The 20,943-nt window shown below is 30.0% G+C and overlaps 2 protein-coding genes across 2 annotated transcripts; one reads left to right on the top strand and one right to left on the bottom strand.

The window, feature by feature from the left end:
- Window positions 1-1,477: 1,477 nt before the first annotated feature.
- On the top strand, window positions 1,478-7,288 carry HELRODRAFT_188556 (hypothetical protein; the record flags this gene model as incomplete). Its single annotated transcript, XM_009021194.1, has 11 exons — window positions 1,478-1,531; window positions 2,044-2,137; window positions 2,460-2,527; window positions 2,881-3,096; window positions 3,212-3,306; window positions 3,861-4,057; window positions 4,738-4,877; window positions 5,518-5,626; window positions 6,007-6,272; window positions 6,777-6,859; window positions 7,115-7,288. The coding sequence occupies 11 exons, from the start codon at window positions 1,478-1,480 to the stop codon at window positions 7,254-7,256; spliced, it is 1,464 nt and encodes a 487-aa protein (XP_009019442.1). The 3' UTR covers window positions 7,257-7,288.
- A 950-nt stretch (window positions 7,289-8,238) lies between these two features.
- HELRODRAFT_161257 (hypothetical protein) lies at window positions 8,239-15,939 on the bottom strand (the record flags this gene model as incomplete). Its single annotated transcript, XM_009021193.1, has 9 exons — window positions 8,239-8,313; window positions 9,079-9,258; window positions 10,111-10,304; window positions 10,476-10,645; window positions 11,595-11,749; window positions 12,447-13,275; window positions 14,341-14,562; window positions 15,182-15,251; window positions 15,708-15,939. The coding sequence occupies 9 exons, from the start codon at window positions 15,937-15,939 to the stop codon at window positions 8,239-8,241; spliced, it is 2,127 nt and encodes a 708-aa protein (XP_009019441.1).
- Window positions 15,940-20,943: the final 5,004 nt, after the last annotated feature.

Raw genomic sequence — 20,943 nt, 5'->3', positions numbered from 1 at the left:
CGAATGAAGAGAAAAAATTACCATCAGTTAATCCTGTTATATTACTGCATAACAAGTGAATAAGTTTTTGTACAATTTCCTCATTGTTAGAAACCTTTCTTGACATTTTGTAATCTGAAAATTTGAAAAAAGAATAATGTACCATATGAAGGAGCTTTAGAAAAAACTATTCAAACTCTTACTGAAACACTTTTCAGTATTCAAATACTTAATTTCTAAAAGAATTTTTTTTAATGAAATCCATATAAAAGTTTTAAAATGCATAAAAATACATAAAAATTACACAAAACTTATAATAATTCAGACTGCATCATTCAAAAATCAAATCATAGCAAAATTTCACTTTCTTAACATTATTTTATTATGAGAGTTGTATTTTTACAGACACTGTTTGGATAACCTAGTCTTAAAACGTAAAACCTGACTGATGATGGTGATGCAACTATAACTGTCTTAAACCTAAAACCAATCACATATAAACATAAATAGGTAATCTTTCACTTTACATTGGTTTATTCATGGTTGGTTGGTTCTAATCTACTAATAACTACTAATCTAACGCTAACCCTATTCTAGCAGACATCTACTAACTTGTTTTGCTCATAATTTGTTTTTTATGGTTTATTGGTTGGTAGTAATCCTAACAGAATTTTAATATCGTTGATCATTGTCTTCCCCCACTTCCTCACTATTCTAGCAGACAACAACTAAATTTAATTAAAACACATAATTTGTGTCCCATGCATTGAGAATAAACAACAAACCAACGTAAAGTGAGAGATTACCTATATATATTAATAATAAGCTTTCTGGTCAGTAAAAATTTATATTAATATTTTTCTTACGTCCAAAAATGGACATTAAGATTAAATTAAAATAAAACCAAACTTTGTTTATTGGCGCTTTGGATAGTAAGTTCAATTGGACACGACATTATATTTATATGGGTTTAGCATAATTAGTTCTCAGCTGACTTAACGTGAAAAAAGCTAGAAAACGCTCATAGTGCACATTGTTCGCATTTGAATAACTTTAGAAAAGCGCTTACAAATGTTCACTTAATAAAAATGAAAATAATATATAAATATATATATATATATATATATATATATATATATATATATATATATATATATATATATATATATATGACGTTGACCTATAAATTAGTTAAATTATATATTAACAACACTGAAACTGTATTATTATTACGAAAATTTATATACAGCGCTTTTTTATTGTTGAATCTCAAAAGCGCTACTAAATCATAGACAAATAAGTAATATTTATATGACAATGGCATGCAATGTAAGAATACCATCATAACGTTAGAAAACCATCATAACGTCTGAGTTTTACTTTTAACTTGGAATAAAGAAAGTAACTGGCGTTGCCCTAGGTGTAGTAACTGACGTTAGTTAATTTGTGTTAATTTATATGCAGAATTTGTGGATGGTAGTTTTTTTACCCAGATAAAATGGAGTCTAACGAAGAAGAATTAGCTGATTCTCTTAATAATCACAAAATACAAGTTTGTTGTTTAATTTGTTTTAAATCTTAGGTTAATTTAATTAAAGTACCAAAAAAGTAAAAACCTTGGATCAATGAATATAATATTATAAAAATAATGATACAAAATAAAACAGTACAAAAAAAAATAGTACAGTTATAATAATATTATAATATTAATATTATATGGACCTTTGTAATGCGTCATACCATACATACATGATAAGCACCACTGCCTGAAGCTTTACTAAAACCCACCAGCTGGGTTTGGAAAGAAAAGATGACCACTCACAAGAGATTTAGACTTAATTTAGGAGAGTTTTAGACTTTAGTTTAGTTTAGAGAGAGTTAATTAAATTAATCTCACTGCTTTGGTATTACTCTCTATGCCTATAGCCTTTTGTTCTGTTACAAGTTACATCAATAAAAATATTATTTCAATGGTAATAAACCACAACCAACTTGCACATCAAACTTATTAAAATCTGAAAAATTGCACTATTTGATTATTATACTTTGATAATTTTGTTACAGTTAAAAGCAGTAGAAGACCTTTTAATGATAAAACCTTCTGATGAACTAGTAGAATTGAAAGAGGACATCATGCAGTTGATCAAGTTAACTGAAGGTATTTTTTTAAATCTCTCTCTCTCTTTCTCTCTCTCTCTCTCTCTCTCTCTCTCTCATTGTTTTTTTAATTTGGATAATAGTCAAAGAGTTAGGATTATTGAAACTATTTATTACATAAAATTTTTTTTTATTTAGATAATAAATATAATATATAAGATATGTTTAATTCTATTTCAATTCCTTTTGAAATAGAAAAAAAGTCCTGTTTATGAATTTGAGGGGCTTTTTGATCTGTCCTATTATGTTATTATTTTTCAAATTCATTACATTACCCCTATTGAGTGTCACCTATTTTATTTTTGCATTTTAAAACTTTACAGAAAGCCTGTTAGCTTTGAAAAAAAGTAACCTTTTAGCTTTTGTGGATGCTAATGAAAGTGCTGTACAAGTGAGTGTATAATAAAATATGTGAGTAAAAGGAGTGTATCATTACGTAACATAAAGTTGTAATTTTTTTACTAAAACTATTCAAAAAGTAAGAGTAATTAAGCAATTTTATAGGAAGCTGGTGTAATGATTGTTAAGGCGCCTGTCCCTGTTGCTGTTGCAGAGACTGCTCCAGAGACTGTTCCAGAGACTGTGTTAGAATGCAAAGAGATCTCTGTCCATCAAACATATTTCCATATACTGTGTGTATTTTATTTTTTTGCTACACCTGAGAATTAATTAAAAAAGAATTAGCCATAATTATAACAATAATACAATATTAAAAACAATAACACCAATATTAATAATGTATAGACCTTAGACATTGAAAGAGAGGACTCAGTATTTACAGAAAGCAAGGATCATTTAGATGATGACGACGACGACGACGATGATAATGACGACGACGACGATGATGATAAACTTGATGGGTTATACGGTTTAAAATGCAGAGTACCTTATTTCCATAGTTGGGGAGAGATGAGTTATCAAAATGCTTTTGTGTTCTGTCGGGAGCCGCAGAAAGATAAGGTTCTGATGTTGTCTTGTCATCTTTATTTGATCTTTTGCATTATTATAAATAGGTTAATGGAAGTTAGGGGTTCGTTGTTTTGATTTTATTTTTTAATTACATGATTTTCAACAGGTTAGAGTGCTTTTCTGTAATCCCACTCACGATTCCATGAAACTCTGTCCATACTTCATTGAAGGTAGATGTAAATTCAAAGATTCCCAATGCAGGTTTGTCTGAAGATCTTTTTTGAACATTTTATTCATTCATTTGAATATATATTAATAATTTTTAATTTCTATTGACTTCTATTTAATTAAGTTCTATTTAAATTTTATTGTCTTCTATTAAATTAATACACAAACATTTCTTTCTTTGATAATTCAGTACCTTTTTAGAATTTAGTTGATAAATCAATCTGAAAAATGATCCATTTTGTTCATGATTTATACATTCAACTAATTATATTTGTATCAGGTTGTCCCATGGCTATGTCATTGATATTTCTGAACTTGTGCCTTTTAAGGAACCTGATTTTGAGTTTGTTGAACAATTTTTATTCTTTTTATCTCACGGTTCATATATTCTTATCAATTAAATTATTATGATGAATTATTTTGATTACGATGATGATATTACGATGAATGCAAATTATGTCCTCCAATTTATAACACACTAAATGACTTGGAATGTTACTTCTTATGTTGCTACACCATTTGAACCGTTACTTATGACAATAAAAATGCAAAACGTTATTAATTATTTGTTATCTGACCCTTTGAAGGTCATTAAAGGTAGGCAGCAAATGTCTTGGAAAGGATAGTGACGAGTTGTGGCGTCCGGGTGTTGTCGTTGACATCATTCGGTCTGGAGAAAATGATTGCGATGATCAAAAGGTTGAAGAGGCAGATGTTAAGATCAAAATTATGTTTGATGGCCACCACATTGTGCAGTTTGATTTGCACGATGTTTTACCTATTGGTGAGTTTTCATCATTGCTCAGTTTGGATAAACGATTTTCACTATGGTAATTTGCTTTGTATTCGCTGTCTAATGAAATTTTTATAAATTGTTTATAACTGTTTTCTACACAAAATAAATTGACAACAAATTTGAAGAAACTGCATCACTTGAACCTTCAAAGTGATGCACCAAGCAGAAGAAACTGCAGATTTATTGTAATTACCATATAAACTGCACAACTTGAATGTTCAATTATTTATGTGCGTGTGATGCACTTTCTATGGTAACAGTTCGATTAAAACCAATGTATTAAAAACCTATTTGCTAATTTTTACAATATGGAAAAGATTTCTGAGGCAGCTTATTTTAATAAAGTTGGTTTTAATTGAAGTTAACATAATAGCGATGTCTTATTTTATACATTGTGGTTAATAAAATGGAAAATAAATTTTATCCTTAATGACTTTACGTCAAATCGCCATGTGATTGATAATGCTTTGTCAACTTTGTTATTGTATTGCAACTTATTGCCAATATATGTAGCTCATGTTTAGTGTATCGTGTTTAGGTTTACAATTGAATCTGTCATGAAATGAATTGTTTGTTCAGCTAGAGGATAAATAAGTTCTTATTATTTGAAACGTATACACACTCTCATTGGGTTTGAAAGATTGAATTTTTTCATAAATTTGTTTTAGATGATAACATAGATAACATAGATGAGATGAGCACAGACAATGAAATTAGTGAATCAGCAACACTTACTTGTAACAGAGAGGCAGAAGATCTGAAAATTCAAACATCTGAAAAGTTGGGTTCGTGGGAGCAGCACACGAGAGTTTGTACATTCTCTATAGCTCAATATATATTGGCATTTTTATGTAAATGTTGATTTTTTAGTTAGTTTGAACTCCATAGTGCCGTCATAGTGTTCTTTTTTTTCTCTTTCTATTTTTTCTTAAACTAATTTTACGTGATGATGTGTGTCTCTCATTTAGTTTTTTTTCAGATATATTTACTATGTAATTTTTCGACATTTCTACGAAAATCGCAGCTAAACAAAAACTCATTTGAAATGCATTTCTTGAAATCTGTTACTCTAATATGATTTAATTAAATAATGCTGTTGATTATTTGTAAATACTTTGTCTCTGCTCAATCTACGTTGGCATACATTTGGGGCAAGTCAGCTACTGTGTTTAATTGTTTAATTATGTTTTTCATGCGCTATCTTTCATGTTTGCGCTATTTATAGGGTGAATATATGGTTCAAAAGCCAAAAAGTTAATTGCATGCCGAAAGTTAAACTCTAATAAGTATGTATTTGAAAGAATCAGTTATTGATATAGGAGGCTAAATAAATAGATAATTTAAGAAATAAAAATATTATTATAAATTCGTTAATAGACAAATTAAAAAAATATCTAAAGTCAACTAATAATGATGGAATAAATTTAGTCGTTTGAATACAATGACAGGGGATAGGTTCGAAGTTGATGTTGAAGATGGGATATATTATTGGAGAGGGGTTGGGAAAAAACAGTGACGGAAGATCTCTTCCTGTGCCAGTAAATATTCTTCCAGCTGGTAAAATTACATTTGATAATATTCAAATAAATATTTTTTTCAAAGTGTACTTTTTCATTTTTTGCCTCAGATATTTGGTAAGGTTTCGTTTGCTTGTGTTTTTCTAATATTTTTGGCATTTAGTAAAATGTTGCCTGCACATCATCGAACAGTACAGCCTTTTTTCTTTTTATTGTATTTTCACGTTTTAATAGATGTGCTTTTTGAATCTCATTATAAAAATTCTCATCGTAAATCTAACAATTGACAGAATTTTTACAACAAAATGAAGGCTACCATGATGAAAATTTGTTGAATGTGTTTATTTTATTGAATTCTGTTCATTTTAATAATTATTTGAAAATTATTTGAGTAAAAATGTTCAATATTTAATTTTTTAGGCAAATCATTGGATAAAATAATGGAGATGAAAGAAAGGTATAATGGGTATTTATCAGCTCATGCGCTCGATAAAAAACCGTCAAAGAATTCGAAACATCATTTTAAAAAACCGTCTACAAATATTTTCGATGTTTTAAATAAAAAAGTATTTGATCAGAGGCATGTAAAACACAAAAAACAATCGTGGCAAATTAAAGGCCATCAACGAAAACATATATCCGCAGAGGAATTAAATAAGAAATCAGACAAAGATATAAACATTCAAGTTGGTGACATTATTTCTTTCGTCCATTTTTGAACCCCCAAAAATTTGGTTGTTATACATATCAGTTCATTTTAGATTTGTTTCTACGCAGTGATATTTTTTTACTTAAAATCGGTGGTTTCCTGTCTGTATTACTGACTTTTAATTACAAAACTGCCCACAAAACGAAGCGGCCATCCTCCCCTAGATCGGCCGTTGTTGCTACAGTATTTTTGTGATGTACGCATTATGCTGCCAATGAATGAGAATTTGAATTAACATTTCATTTTATTTGTGCTCTGTGTGATCTCATTTTGGCTTTTATTTACTGTTTGTTTCAAATAATTCATTCCTCTCTTAGAACGTAATTCCTTCGAGAATTTTTTTATTTGATTCATACTTCTGTTGTTATCTAAGTTGATGTCTTTTGTGATATAAAAACCGATTCTAAACTAAAACGTGTTTTTCTGAATGTCATCAGTAATTAATATTTGATTAATATGAGATGTTTATAAAAATAAAAAGTTGATGGAGACAGCTGACGAATTGCGGAGATCGAACGAGGAAATGCAGAAACTGAAAATGAGTCTGGAGAGAAACATTCTGAGGTTATTTTTGTATTAAATGTTGTTCCAACAAAAATTCCTTTCCGAACACTTCTATTCATAATTTTACTGTTTGATGAAGCACCTTTGAAGCAACTGTGCGATTTGCAGTATAAAACCTATTTTTAACTGTGGAATTGAGGATAGTACCAATGTTTATCTTATGTCTTCGGAGTAAAGACACTTCTTTTATCGATTTGTTTCTTTTTATTAAAATAGATTTTACACATTATAATACTCATTTTAAATAAATTACAGGGGGGATAAAATCGTCTCTAAAAAAATAGAAGAGAAGATTCAAAGTCTTACGAATTACCAATCACTTTTAAATACATCAGAAATGTTCATGAACAAGCAGAAGAAATCTAGAAAAACAATGGAAGAATTGACCAAATTTTAGTTAATTGAATGTAATATATTTGTTTTTTTATATATATTTATTATAATGATTTTAACAATGATACATTTTTGGTTTAATGAATCAACACTTAGTTGAATGTAGGTTCATAGATAAGTCGGCGTGCAGATAGAAGTTGTAACCTCTGACTATAGCAGCTGTTTCACAGTCCCGTGTGGCTAAACGGCATGAGAATCATATGCTAACTGGTTTTCGCCGTCTTAGCTTCGTAAGTTATTTACAAAATTTCAGCCGTTGCTTAAACTGGCTTTAGGTGCGGTTGTACGTTTGAAAAATTAGTAGATATTCATAAATAATTGCATTTAACCGTACATCTTGTACAGTAGGAAAGGTAGGCAATAACGGAGCACTTCAAAACGTTGCATTATCAATTATTTATTTGATTCCAGCACACAATTATTATAACAAATTAATTAACTATTAATAATAACAAATTATGATAAATAGTCGTATACTTGGTCTCATGTTCCATTTTAGATGTTAGGTGTGTGTAATGAACAGCTGTCTTGTTAAAATAGAAAATCATTAATCTGTGTTTTGCTGTAAAACTCCATAATCACTTGATTTTTTTTCCAATTAAATAAAAAGGCACATTTTATAATAAATACGTTTTGTTTTGCACCACATCATACGCAAATCTCATTACCAGTTTTCGAGTTTTGGACGAATAAATCAAACCAGGTCATCGCGCAACGACGACGCGAGACAAGACACTTGCGCCGTTTGAGTCAACTAACCAATCGTATGAAATGGTTGCCACGAAACGCATTAGCTGTAAAAATGTTTAATTTTTTGAATTTTATATAACTATACAAGTTTTATTAAATAAGTCAAAGGCCAACAAATTTGTCAATAAAAAATTTCTAATTTTTTTATTAAAACCATAGTTAATATTGTTTTTTCTTATTTATAAATAGCTAAAATAATTGGGTTTCAGGATTTAAAAGTAGAAAAAAGCATAATTTTATTGATGAAGAAATGGATCACTGAGCAGATCCTCAATTGATGGGCGGAGCTTTGACTCCCTCGCCAGGCATTTCTGTTTATTGGATTGAATTAAAATTTGAGTGAGTAATGTAAAATAAATAAACAATATAATAATATAATGTTCAATTGGTAGCTTCGTTATAAATTTATATCAGGTTAAATACAATTCAACATTAAATAATTAAACATTAGATGTGAAATAAAAAATGGTTCGATCTCAAATAAGTAGTCAGCTTGTCGGCAGCAACACCAGACAACACCACACAATTTTATTGATATTTTATATTTATAGCAACCACTTTGTTTTAACCCATATACAGAATGTTAGAGACCAGCTAAAGATGGGTTCGGTCAAAAAATCGAATTTTGGTCACAGTTTTTGTTTTGATCCAAAATCAGCTGAATCTTTGTCAACAACGAGACTCAGTTTTTATATAAATTATTAATTTCATATTTCCTAAAATATAAAATAATTACACTAGACAAAGATGTTACATTATATTACATTCAGATTTCAAAAGTTGTTAAGGTAGTTAATTCTATTTCAAGTTATAATGCAAATGCTGAAAATTTTTATTTTGGGCCAGTTAAAGTAAATTTTTTAGTAATTTTTTAGTAATTTTTTAGTAATTTTTTAGTGAAACAATCTGACGTCAGTTAAATTGAAATGAACGTTAACATTATGGAGATCAGAATTTAATTTTGAGCTGCTTTTCAGAACGATTGTAACATAATTAAATTAAATGTGTTTTAATAAATAATCTACATCAAAATTCTAGCAACAACGTTTATTTAAATATATATAATAAATATGCACCTTAATTGTAGGAGCTAATAACGAGCCTAGATCGTTTTCAGGATACTGAATGTCGTAAGTTCCGTTCATGATTGCCAATGCTTTCATTAGATTATTAGTTATTTTATGAAATGGAGGAGCTCCATATACTAGGTAATAAAGTATGCAGCCAAGACTCCAGACGTCAGACTTCACGCCGATCTTTAAATTATGTTGCAAAAATTTTGAATTAAGATCACAATATAAATACGGAACATTAGCTTCATTTTATAAAAAATAAAAAGATAAATGCCTATGCAGCAAAACCTGTGTACATTAGCAGGTGTTGACTCTGCTTTAGAGGTCGTGAAACAAAAGTCGCGAATTTTTATTGTCCTAGAAATTTATCATCATAAGAGGCTATGCAGAAACGTGCCCGCGGATCAAAAGAGAATTTTAATCAACTAATAACTGAATTCAATTGTTATAAATCTACATTATACCATTATTAAACCACATTTATTAATTATAAGCGGTTTATTTGATAACGGTGTGTGGTATCGTGTGTTTCAAAACATCTTTTAACGCATGTCGCTATCTTTTTATCGGATATTTTTTAATGTTTCCATACTAATTTTAAAACGGTTAGAAATTTTTATACTTTGAAACAATCAATCTATTTTGAACATATTAGTTTTCGCTACTGACGAGAACTCGGATTCATCAACTGACAGCAGGTTCCTACATACCTTCAAATTTGTTGAATTATCTCGCATGAGAAAAAACGCTGACGGGTAAGTTTTAGCAAAGAATTTTTAGTTTCAGTTGATCTACAACTTAAATATCATTTATCACATGTAAATGAATGAATAAACACACACCTCTCTCATCTCGTTTTGGTGGTTTTCAGGCTTATGTCCTTATCAACTTTATTCAACTTGAAAATTTATACGTTTTAATGCTTTTCTGAGTTAAACAAAAATTTGGTTTATAGACGATCCGGCTTAGGTAAATTTTGCACTTTTGACAGGTTTTACCGCAAATTTAAAAATCAAAAAGCCCAGTTCAACTAACTTTTACTTTTGTACTGTTGTAGTCAATATTACAGAGAGATTCTGGACTCATGAAGTTGCAAGTGCCCGCAATATCATTGCAGGTGACACTCGTATTGTCCGGATTAACTCGTTTAGATATGCCAAAGTCAATAACTTTTAATTGATCATTTACCAATATGAAATTTGCAGGTTTCAAGTCCAGGTGGATTATTTCTGTCAAGAAAATTAATTAAAAATTTTAAATCAATTGCTTATTTTCGCTTTTAAAAATAAAAAAATAATAACTTTTAATCGAACCTCACTTTTCAAAATATTCAGATTAAATTTCATTAATAAAATTGAATTGTTAATATATAAAAAAATAAATAGAAAAAACAACGGAACTGTTTTTATGCAGAATCTGAACAGAAGTAAGCATGCCTTTCCAACAAAATTTAATGAGTGATTCTTTCTTGTGTGGATGCAACGACAGGTAAGAATTGTAGAAAGATTTTAAATCCGTATCTCCCCTTTCCATGACCAAGTACAATTTGCTTTCTCTTTCATCTAAAAAACTTCGAAAAATTACGTTGGAACGTGACAATGAATAGATTATTACAGTGTTTAGATGCTTCTATAAATATAATCCTGACTTGGTTTATGAAAATAACGAAATTTTAACGTGAGGTATAAAAGTCTGATGATATATTCGTGTCTACATGACACAAACATTTACAAAAATTAATTCCGCATCTTTCTGATGAGGGCTAGAATGAAACATTTTTGTATCAAATGCCACCAGATTTTAAATAAATATATCTGTGTTTGTTCAGTCTTCTAAAAAAATGTCACTAGCTTACATAACTGATTCACCTTGTTGAAACTGGCCTACTACAAAATGTTGATACAGTAATTTCTCAAAGTAAAAACTAAAATAAAAAGTCGCAACATACATTTTCATTCTTTAAAAAATCTGATGCTAAATCAAAAACGATGGTGGAAATTTTATAAAATTTAGTTTTCAATTTTCAAACATTTAGAACAGGCGCACATCCAAAACATCCATAAATCATTCAAACGAACCGATTAAAAATATTAGACATTGCAATTTCCCTCACACTAAAAATTGCACCAAAACACATCCCCAGCTAAAGGGTTTTAAACATTTCATGCACCTAGAACATCTCACAGAATCATTCGTCACCTCACACATGAAGTATGCAGTTCTTTCCTGGTATAGCTCCACTACCCAGCAATAACTTCAACAACTACAATCTATCATCAAAAAATTAATTCAACTCAACTACTTGCCTTCACCCTACCATACTGTCAACCACTGAAATATTCATCACATTTGATCTAAGGTTATTCAACTGAATAAGAAACAAATACAAATCATGTCATTCACCCCATAAAACAACACCACCAATTAAAGCTACCATCCACATAATATAAAACATCTATTTAACGACATTTGCAATATACGAAAAGGAAAAAGATTATTAGATTGAAGAAAATTCTAACTAATCAAAAAGTTGAATGATCCCTTGTTCTCCTTTAAGTTGCTTCATTATATAGATCTCCGTCATGTAATTTGAAATAGTGCTATCATCACCAGCATCCAGGCTAATACATTTTATGGCACAATCCTTTATATCGTCGCTGGACGCTTTATAAACCTTACACGATTAAAATTGTTTTAAATAGATTATTGGCAATTAAAAACCGACCTAAACATATTTGTTCACACAGGCTTTTGAAGCCGTACTGACAGACGAACATTTAAACGCCTTTCAACTTCAAATTATCTCAACGCCCTTCAACTTCAATTATTATTTCAATTATCACATTTACATGTGATAAAATTACGCGTAAAGCTCTATAAAATTTATAACAATTACGAAAATGCACACGTGCTAACATTTTTTGGTGTTAATAAATGTACTCAGGGTGATTTTACTAATTGTTTCAAACTAGTCAAAAGTTTTCATAAGTATCAATGGCGAAGTTTTCGATGGGCGTTCAAAACATCACCCATTGAACAAGACGCGCAATCAACACCTCTGAAGCTGACTCAATTGAAGCGCTCTTAGGATTTAAAAAACTACGATACTATACAATGCATCAACGGCACGAAGAAGAAAAAATCACAGTTGAATAAAAACGACATGAGTTAATTTAGGGGGAAACGTATACGTATAGATTGTTGAAAGACTTAACCATTCCGAAACGGACAATTTTTTCGTTGAATTTTTTTCATCTATTTTCAAAATCATCAACAACAAAAATATGTAGAAATAACTGATAAAATAGATTCAAATTCATTACAAAGGCAGTGTACTGAGTTTGTACCGAAAGAATATAAACTGCACTAACCACGCTAAAACCTCCATTGCCAATAACATGATGTTTCGTGAAATATCTTTTCCCAATCCACAAGCCATTTTCTTTTTTAGCTGAGTGATGCTCATCAGATGCCTTGCATTCAGCTTTAGCATTAATTTCAATATTCTCTTTATCCTTATAGCGTGCAGATGATGGTGGCGAAACATTAAATGGAAGCCTTTGCTGGCGTGTTTCACTTTTTAGGAGATTGTTATTGTCTACAGTACTTAGAGTATGTGATGAACGCAATGAATGTGGCGGTTGTACTTTTGAACCTTCCTTCAAAGAGCAGACATCGAACAAATCAGATTTCATGAAATCCTTTGTAATTAATGGATCATCGACCTGTTGAAATAAACCGTAAGATGATCTCAACTTTGGTAAATCAGTGTTTTTCCCAAACAGAGAATCAATGGTAGGGGACGATATAAACGCATCTTCAATACATAGCTGCTGCTGAAAGGTTTTTGTCTCATTGTCTTGATGTGCAAGCAGGTAATTGGCTGAAACATCTACAAAAGATTCTATTAGGGATTTATTGATTGATGAATAATTTGATACAGAAATAAAGTTTCCGTCATTCAAATTGCTGAAGCAACTTGCAGAGTCGTCATGAACAAATGCTGTTGTGGGTAAAAAAGTGGAAGTTTCAAATGTTGGATCAATCGTTGAACATGAACTGTCTATTAGTTTTTCAACATAGTTTGAGTTATTTATGATGTCTTCTTGAGAACTGCAGTCATCCTCACTTTCGTAATACAGCTTGCTCATTAGTTCTGCTTCTTCTTTAGAAACCCTTCTCGGCGGTTCAATTTTCTTCCTTAAAAATAAAAGTCAACTAAAAAAACGTTACCAATTTACTGATAAATGCAGTTTGAAATGTTATTACAACCAATCAGTTGACCAGTCCGCGTGCTTAGGCCGCGTGCTTAGGCAGTACCAGCGTCAACCACGGACTAAAAGAATCTAATGGTAAAAAGGTCAATAGCCAATAAAAAGTATTAACTTAATGATTGAAGTTGAGTTTGAGGCCGTTGCAACAATACCATCGTGAGAGTTGCTATAGAAGGGAAGAGCCGGCCCAGCTTTATATGAATGGATCGCATCTAGACAGGGGTACAAAATAAATGTTAAGTTTATGACATACAAATTTTGTTTAGCATTTTAATTCATTGTAAGGCTGTCTATAAATTTGACTGCATTAAAATTGCTAAACTGCTGCATGTCATCTTAGTGGTTTGAAAAAAATTAAACAAATTGTCATAAAGACTCATCTGTTTAAAATTTATGAAAAACCAAAACAACGAGGCTTATCATTTGTTGAAACCAGGTAATTTAAAAAACTATATGAAAATGCAACTCGGTAGAGCAACATCTAGCTTACGCGTCAGTGAAGTAGACAGAATTAAATGAGAATAAGGCCCACATAAATGATCACTTTATGTAAGCATACTGTACGATGAGTTTTGTATATGCCGTATGTTGGGATAGTTATAATTAGTTTTGAACAGTTAGTTAGTTAGTCAGCTACAAGAAAGCCGAAATTAGTTTTCGCAAATTCTCTTCAAAAACTCACATTTTTTGATTGAATAAGTTTAGTTAGTGATAGCATTAGATAGTAATTTAAAAAACAATTTTATCATTTCGAAAAATAGTTATCTCTCTCAGTAGTAGCTTATCCCAAGAGGGGAATGACATTTTACATATCAAAGTTCCAACTTTTTTAAGACTTAATGAGTTTTCAATTGAATTTTTTCACTTTGGCAAACAGGAATTTAAAAAATTCTAATGTAAAAAAATTTAAAAAAAAAATGGAGACAATTTTCAAACGAAAATAATTTCCGTCTGATTACCTAAAACATCTTTGTTGGTCGATGGTTCAAACTTTAGAGAATTCAATTCTTTTTTGTCACACCTTTCATAAAATATTATTGAATTTTCTAATCTTAAAATATTAAGTCCAGGAGTTGTTTCTTTTGAAATAACGAGTGTTGACTGATCAACATTCTCTTTTGAAATATCGTTTGGCACATTTACTTCTTCGTATAGCAAATCATCATCCTCTGTGTATTTCAACTGATGTTCAATAGGGACTCTGATCGGAAGTCTAGTAAAGAAAATAATACACACAACTGAAATAAATGCTATCCCAATTACTTCTTTGCCTTTCAGTTCATAAATGCGATACTGTGATAAAATATAGAGCAGTTAAATACAAATACACGACACATACATATATAGTAAAACCTCCGTGTTGTAATAAAGAAATTATTAGCATGATGTAAACGTTGTAAATATGAATGTCTACGAATTGAACATCCAGCGTACAAGCACACACACGTACACGCTAAAACACGGATACACTCTCACATACATATTCATACAAGCACACAGGCACTAAATGAATATATCAATACAATCACATACATATTCATTTGATCATACGATATTAAAAAACTCACTTTTTAACTGATGTTGTCGAAACATTCAGTTTGCAAGCACCTTGAAGTTTATTTTCTTTCAATAACAATTCAAACAATAATTCAATATTTGTAATAATAATCATGTAATGAATGTCTGATTTGCTAAATTATAAACCCAAATCAACAAACCAAACGTTTCAGTAGAAATAACACCTGACGTATTCAACGGTCCTGAAAGTCTTTCAAATTAATTAACGAATTAGTAAGCGTTACAGTTTTTTTATTTCAACCAGTCACCATTACCTGGCGAGTGTTGAAACTGCAGTGGAATCGGTTACGAACAAAAAATTTGTCTGAACGCTCGACGTAACATCTGCAAGCAAATATGAATTTGTCATTATCAAAAATTTTCATGAAACTTGGCAGAATGTAGTGAAACTACTGTGAAGATATATAGTATGGTGTTAATACAATGAAGTTTTAACAAAAAATCATGTGTTCTTCCTGATTGTATGTATATTTTTTACAACGCTGCTGCACGATATTGATCATTGCGGAAGTTTAAGATTGTAAGGAAAATGGCGAAAAAACATTTTGCAGCACTTTCAAAAAAAATTTTTGAAGAGGTTATTGAATTAATCAAAAGTGTCAGTAAAAGCAAGATCTGTAAGTGCATCTAAATTTTCACTATTCAACAGGCATACAAATGCTGACGATCTTAACTTTGTAATGTTCAAACATTTTAATCTCGATGTCTTGCATCAAATAAATAAATCGCATTGCAAAATTCTAACAAGCGGGTGTAACAGCAAGAGCAAAGCATAAAAACCTTGTTCTTCTTTGATGGATGACAAATTAAAATCTCTTCTGTCGAGTTTATCGCATGATAATGTTGAACTTTTCAATTTTAAAGTCGTGTAATGATCAGTCTTCATCTGTAGAGAGCTGCTCACAAATGAATGAACATCATCTCCTGTGATATCGCTGGTGACAGCATCCTCGCCGTATTGCAAATCATCATTTTCAATGTATTTCATCTGGTGTTCAATAGGAACCCTCATTGGTGGTCTAATAAGAAAATAAATACATTTACTATATCTGCAGCTTCAGTTAAATATTGTTTGTCTTTAAATTAAAAAAAACGAATTGAAATGCAATTTTTAAAAATATAGTATTCATTCCAACTCTCAAAAAAACTTTTTTAAATCAAGGTCACATAACAATTTATTAAATCCTTGTTATCAATATTGCACAGTTCTCATGTGCTAAACAGAATTTCTTCACCTAATCTCTCACTACAGAATTGTGGAAACAACGTCCACCTATGAATAGTCTTCAAAAAGTGGCAACAATATTACAAACCACAATAACAGGATTGAAAGTTGGGAAAAAGTGATTTTGAAACTTGGCTTTGTAATAAATGCATAAAAAAATTACAGGAGATAGAAGAGTTGGCAATCTTGGTTTGAAGAATGATCACGTAAGTTTATTAACGCATAACTTGTGGTCAAGGCTGTTGTTATAAACATCTTAAAACTATTGAAATCAATTCATCAGAAGCTCTGAACAAATTCAACAAGACAACACAAAATTATACAATATATATAATGTATATAAAATACGACAAAGAGGTTTTTCAGCTACAAAGATTGAGAACAATCAAAAAATATCTGACGGCTGAGTTAGCTCTGGTTTGCAGCTTCATTCGGAGCAAAATTGATTTCAGTAACATAGATCAAGAAGTTTGAATTAAATAAGTTTTGATCTGACTTTTAATATACAGTTAAAATACACTGAACGATTACTTTAATAGGTCAAAATAATGTTAAGGACTACTAAACAATTAAAATTATCTCACTTTTTAATAGAGGTTGTCAAAACTTTTCGCTTGGAAGTATCTAAAAAATAATATTTCGAAAAAATTCAACAATTGGATATTTAGAAAAAAAGAAACATTTCAACATACCATCTAATTCCGAAAATTTGGTCGCTGCTTTCTCAATGGGCTCCGAAAAACTTAAAAATTAATTACAGAATAAATTGTATGTTAAAGGTTTGTCACTTGAAACTTTTGCAATTACTTTGCAAGAGGATTTTTCAGTTTTGAAACGCTCCATCCAGAACATGTTTCTGTTGAAAGGACAAGTGTTGACTGATCAATATCATCTCTTGAGGTATCGTTTGGAGAATTAATTTCGCCATGTTGCAGATTATCCTCTTCAGTATATTTCAACTGCTGCTCGATGGGCACTCTGATTGGTGGTCTGTTTTATAAAACTCATTATAATGTTAATAAATATTTCTGATCGAATATTGTTTTTTAGAAAACCGAATCGTATAATTTAGAAATTGTCATCATCATCATTTCTGGAATATTAGCAAAATGGTTTTTCGACATAACAAATGCGAAAACCTTATAATAAGCCAAACTATTTTAAATGATTTAATGTTTAAGAAAACACAAGCAAGCACGATATTAATCAATACCATCGATAAACTGCAATAATAGACTGGGCACTTGGTGATAATTTTTTGGTCTCATCAATGATTTTTGGCAAAAAAGAAAATTTTGACATCAAGCACAATCTAGAAATATGATGCAAACGTGGCTTCGGATTCCAAACGTAACTATCTACATGACTGCACGCTTTGATACATTCTGTTTTGTCAAAAGATGTTTTTGATCTAAGGCCAAAGGACATTGTCATTTAACTTCTTCCTAGATGAATCTTCCCGCTTATTTCACCGTCATATTGCACACTTCCTTACATAATCGCCTACAAATTTTCTACCAACGTATCTAAACCATCTTAGTCCGATAATTTTAACCGATCCTAACCTAGATTTTTCTGCTATATAAGGTTCAGTGTAAAAATATACTTTCACAGCATAGGTTTCTTTTGGATATAATCGTTTGTATGTGTAGTTTAAAATTCCTCAAAAATATTTATTAAAATTCGCAAAGGGAATGAAAATTTACTAAAGAGACCATAAGTACTGTTTTATAGGCCTATAGTCTATATTTATTCAGATTCAAATCGTGACGAGTTGTATCATTTCAATAATATGGAAAACTTAAACATTCCGCCATCTTCATTGCTTGATAGAGGAAAACTTTTGTAATTAGAAGTTATTCATGTGAAATAATACATAGCTTGTGAATGTAACAATGCACATTTACGTTGGAAGTATAAGGCAAAAGTTCAGAAATAAGCACATACAATGTTTATGTTATTATAAGACTTATAAATTCAACGCTAGGAAACATTTGTTCATGGCAAAATTATAAGTAATGAAAACATTCTTCTTATTTCAACATTACATTGATAACAAAATAATTATCTTAGTTATTGAAAAAAATTATTTTTCAATATTTAAATCACAATTTATAAATTTGAATTTTTTCTTAATAAACCAAAATATGTCATTTATATACCTTTTTATTTGTTATAAAACTTGACTGTTATGTTTTGTTGAAAAAGTTTCACAGAAAACCAATTTTTGTAATTTATTTATTTTCAAACGTACAAATACCCATAAATTAAAAAAATTCAAAACCAACAGATGAGGTGATAGAAATTTCTTACTTTTTAACTGAGGTCTTCCAAATGTTTTGCTTTTGAATGCCTTAAAAATATTTAATTCCAATGAAATAAATTATTATTTCAATTCCAGATTAGTCAAAGTAAGCAGACAAACCATAAATCTCAGGATAAATGCTGCTAGCTCTAGTCATTGTTTTCACTGACTCGGAAAGTCTTTCCAATTATTTAAAAAATTTGATAATAATGTTTTGTAGTTTTTTCATCTGAAAAATTTAAATTTACTTGGCCCATGTTGAATCAGCAAAGGCATCAGTTAAGAACGAAGTGCCTGTATCAATGCTTGAATTAACACCTGAGAGGAAACATTTTATATTTTAAATATTTTTCATATATTAGTATCAAATATTTTTTCAAACTAATCGAACAAAAAAAAATTATGACATTTTTAATTGCTTAAAATTCCATTATGAAAAGAAAAAGCATTTCTCTGGTAAACATTCAACACTTATTGGTTTATAACAGCATTATGGTGCTTGCTGTCAAAGTGTTTCAGGCTTTTTCATAAAATTTCTAAGGAAAAAAAAAGAATTTCAGTTACATCACATTCAGAAGCCCTGCAGGTTGAAGGAACGCCATGTAACTCAGTCACAGTCCATATAAGCACTAAACAAGCTAAATAATATGCATGTTCAAAAATAATACTTGAACGTAACACATTCAAATTGAATAGGCTAGTAAAACTTAACATTTTTACTTGCGTTAATCAAAAATTTTTTCAAAAAATGGGAGCGCTTTCTTTAAAAAAATTTGATCACTCTTGTTATATTTCATTCATTAAATTAAATTTTTGCCATATTAGCAACTTTAAAGAACGAAAAGGCATAAGAAAACCTTTATTAGACAATTGCTCAAAACTTTTTGAATGCAATTCATCTGCAATTTTCTTACTGTCAACATTATCCCCATCATCATCTTCATTATTGTTGGGCTTCAAGTTTGAAGATCTCATTAGCATTCGCCCTGGTGGTTTAATTATCCTGATGGCAAAAACAACAGAGTAAGAGTAAACAATAATAAAAATTAAATTAAATGATGCTCATTCGTTAGTTAGTAAATAATTCTTTTCATTATCATTCAAATTACTAAAACTTCATTATAAAGTGTTCATGTAATTGGATTTTCTGCTTTATTTTTGGCTGGGCTTGGCTTGCTTTTTAATTAATTCATTTTATTTCAATTTAAATAAATAAACTGTGAAATCATTTCATTTTTCCACTTCCACCTCTAAAACTAAAATATCAGATGATATATTATTATATTTAATTATAATATTATAATTGGCATATAAAAAAAATATATGATCACCATTTATTCAATTGTTATATGATATATTATTTATATAAATTAAAAAATGATATTATACTACCTCTACCTAACCTATAGTTTTAAAAAAATATTTAACCTTTTTTCACTCCATTCAGAATTTTTATTAAAATTCATCTTCATCCACTGCTGAATGAAATGTCATTATGAAAATTTATTAAAATTCATCTCCATCCACTGAATGAAATGTCATTATGAAAACTAGAAAACACACAAAATAATTAACAAAAATTATATATGAATGATTAAATATTATTATTTATAAATAATTATAATTAGTTGTAATAAAATACAATTAGTTTGTAACACTTTTATGTATAAATTGTAAACAAGCAGGTGACCCGGCTGAAACAATTTTGAATATTACCACTAAAACTCTCAAAATTATGGAAAGCCAAATAAATATTGTTAATATATTGAGGATTGATTTACCTATGTATATGGAACACTCATATACATAGACACCTATTTGAACATATTTACATGTGCATCAATATTTAGGCTTTCTTTTACAGTAATATCGCTTTTTTGAGTTCTTTTCATTCCCTGAAAGAAAGAGCAGCAATTACGTCATGCATCTATTATATTGATTGGTTGAAAGAGTCTAATATATTTCATATGCTTTTATATGCTTCCAGATCAACTATTATGTTATTAAACACTTCGGAAAGACAGAAAGTTCAATGAAGCAAAAATTCTTTAACTGCAGAATAGTAAGCACGCCTGGAATGAGCTGAGTGAGGAGACGGTCTCTGATGAATCGACTAACAAAACTGGAAGAACTGGGATACTGGATACACAATTGGCAGTTGTTCTCACACTAACCCTTATTAGTTTAATGAACCATTTTAAACTCTGTCATGTTATTTCTTGCTATATTATGCTATGTTAACAGACCATTTGGGACGTTTGACGCAAGAAACAAACATTTTTCCGGTCGACCTTGTTGGGAAAAAAATTGGAACGTGAGAAACACTTTGACATTTAAATAAAAAAAATTGCAAATCTATACAGGGAAACGGCGGGCGGGTGTTGTGTAAAGTGCGTCTGTTTTGCAATGAATGGATTCGATTGCAATGAGATCATACGCGTATCGTCATATGCCGAAATTGTAGACAGGATTCTAAGTCCTCCTGC

This window comes from Helobdella robusta (assembly GCF_000326865.2).
Source record: "Helobdella robusta unplaced genomic scaffold HELROscaffold_3, whole genome shotgun sequence".
NCBI lineage: Eukaryota > Metazoa > Annelida > Clitellata > Rhynchobdellida > Glossiphoniidae > Helobdella > Helobdella robusta.
The sequence above is the reverse complement of the archived record's forward strand: the minus strand, read 5'-3'. Positions and strand labels throughout refer to the sequence as shown.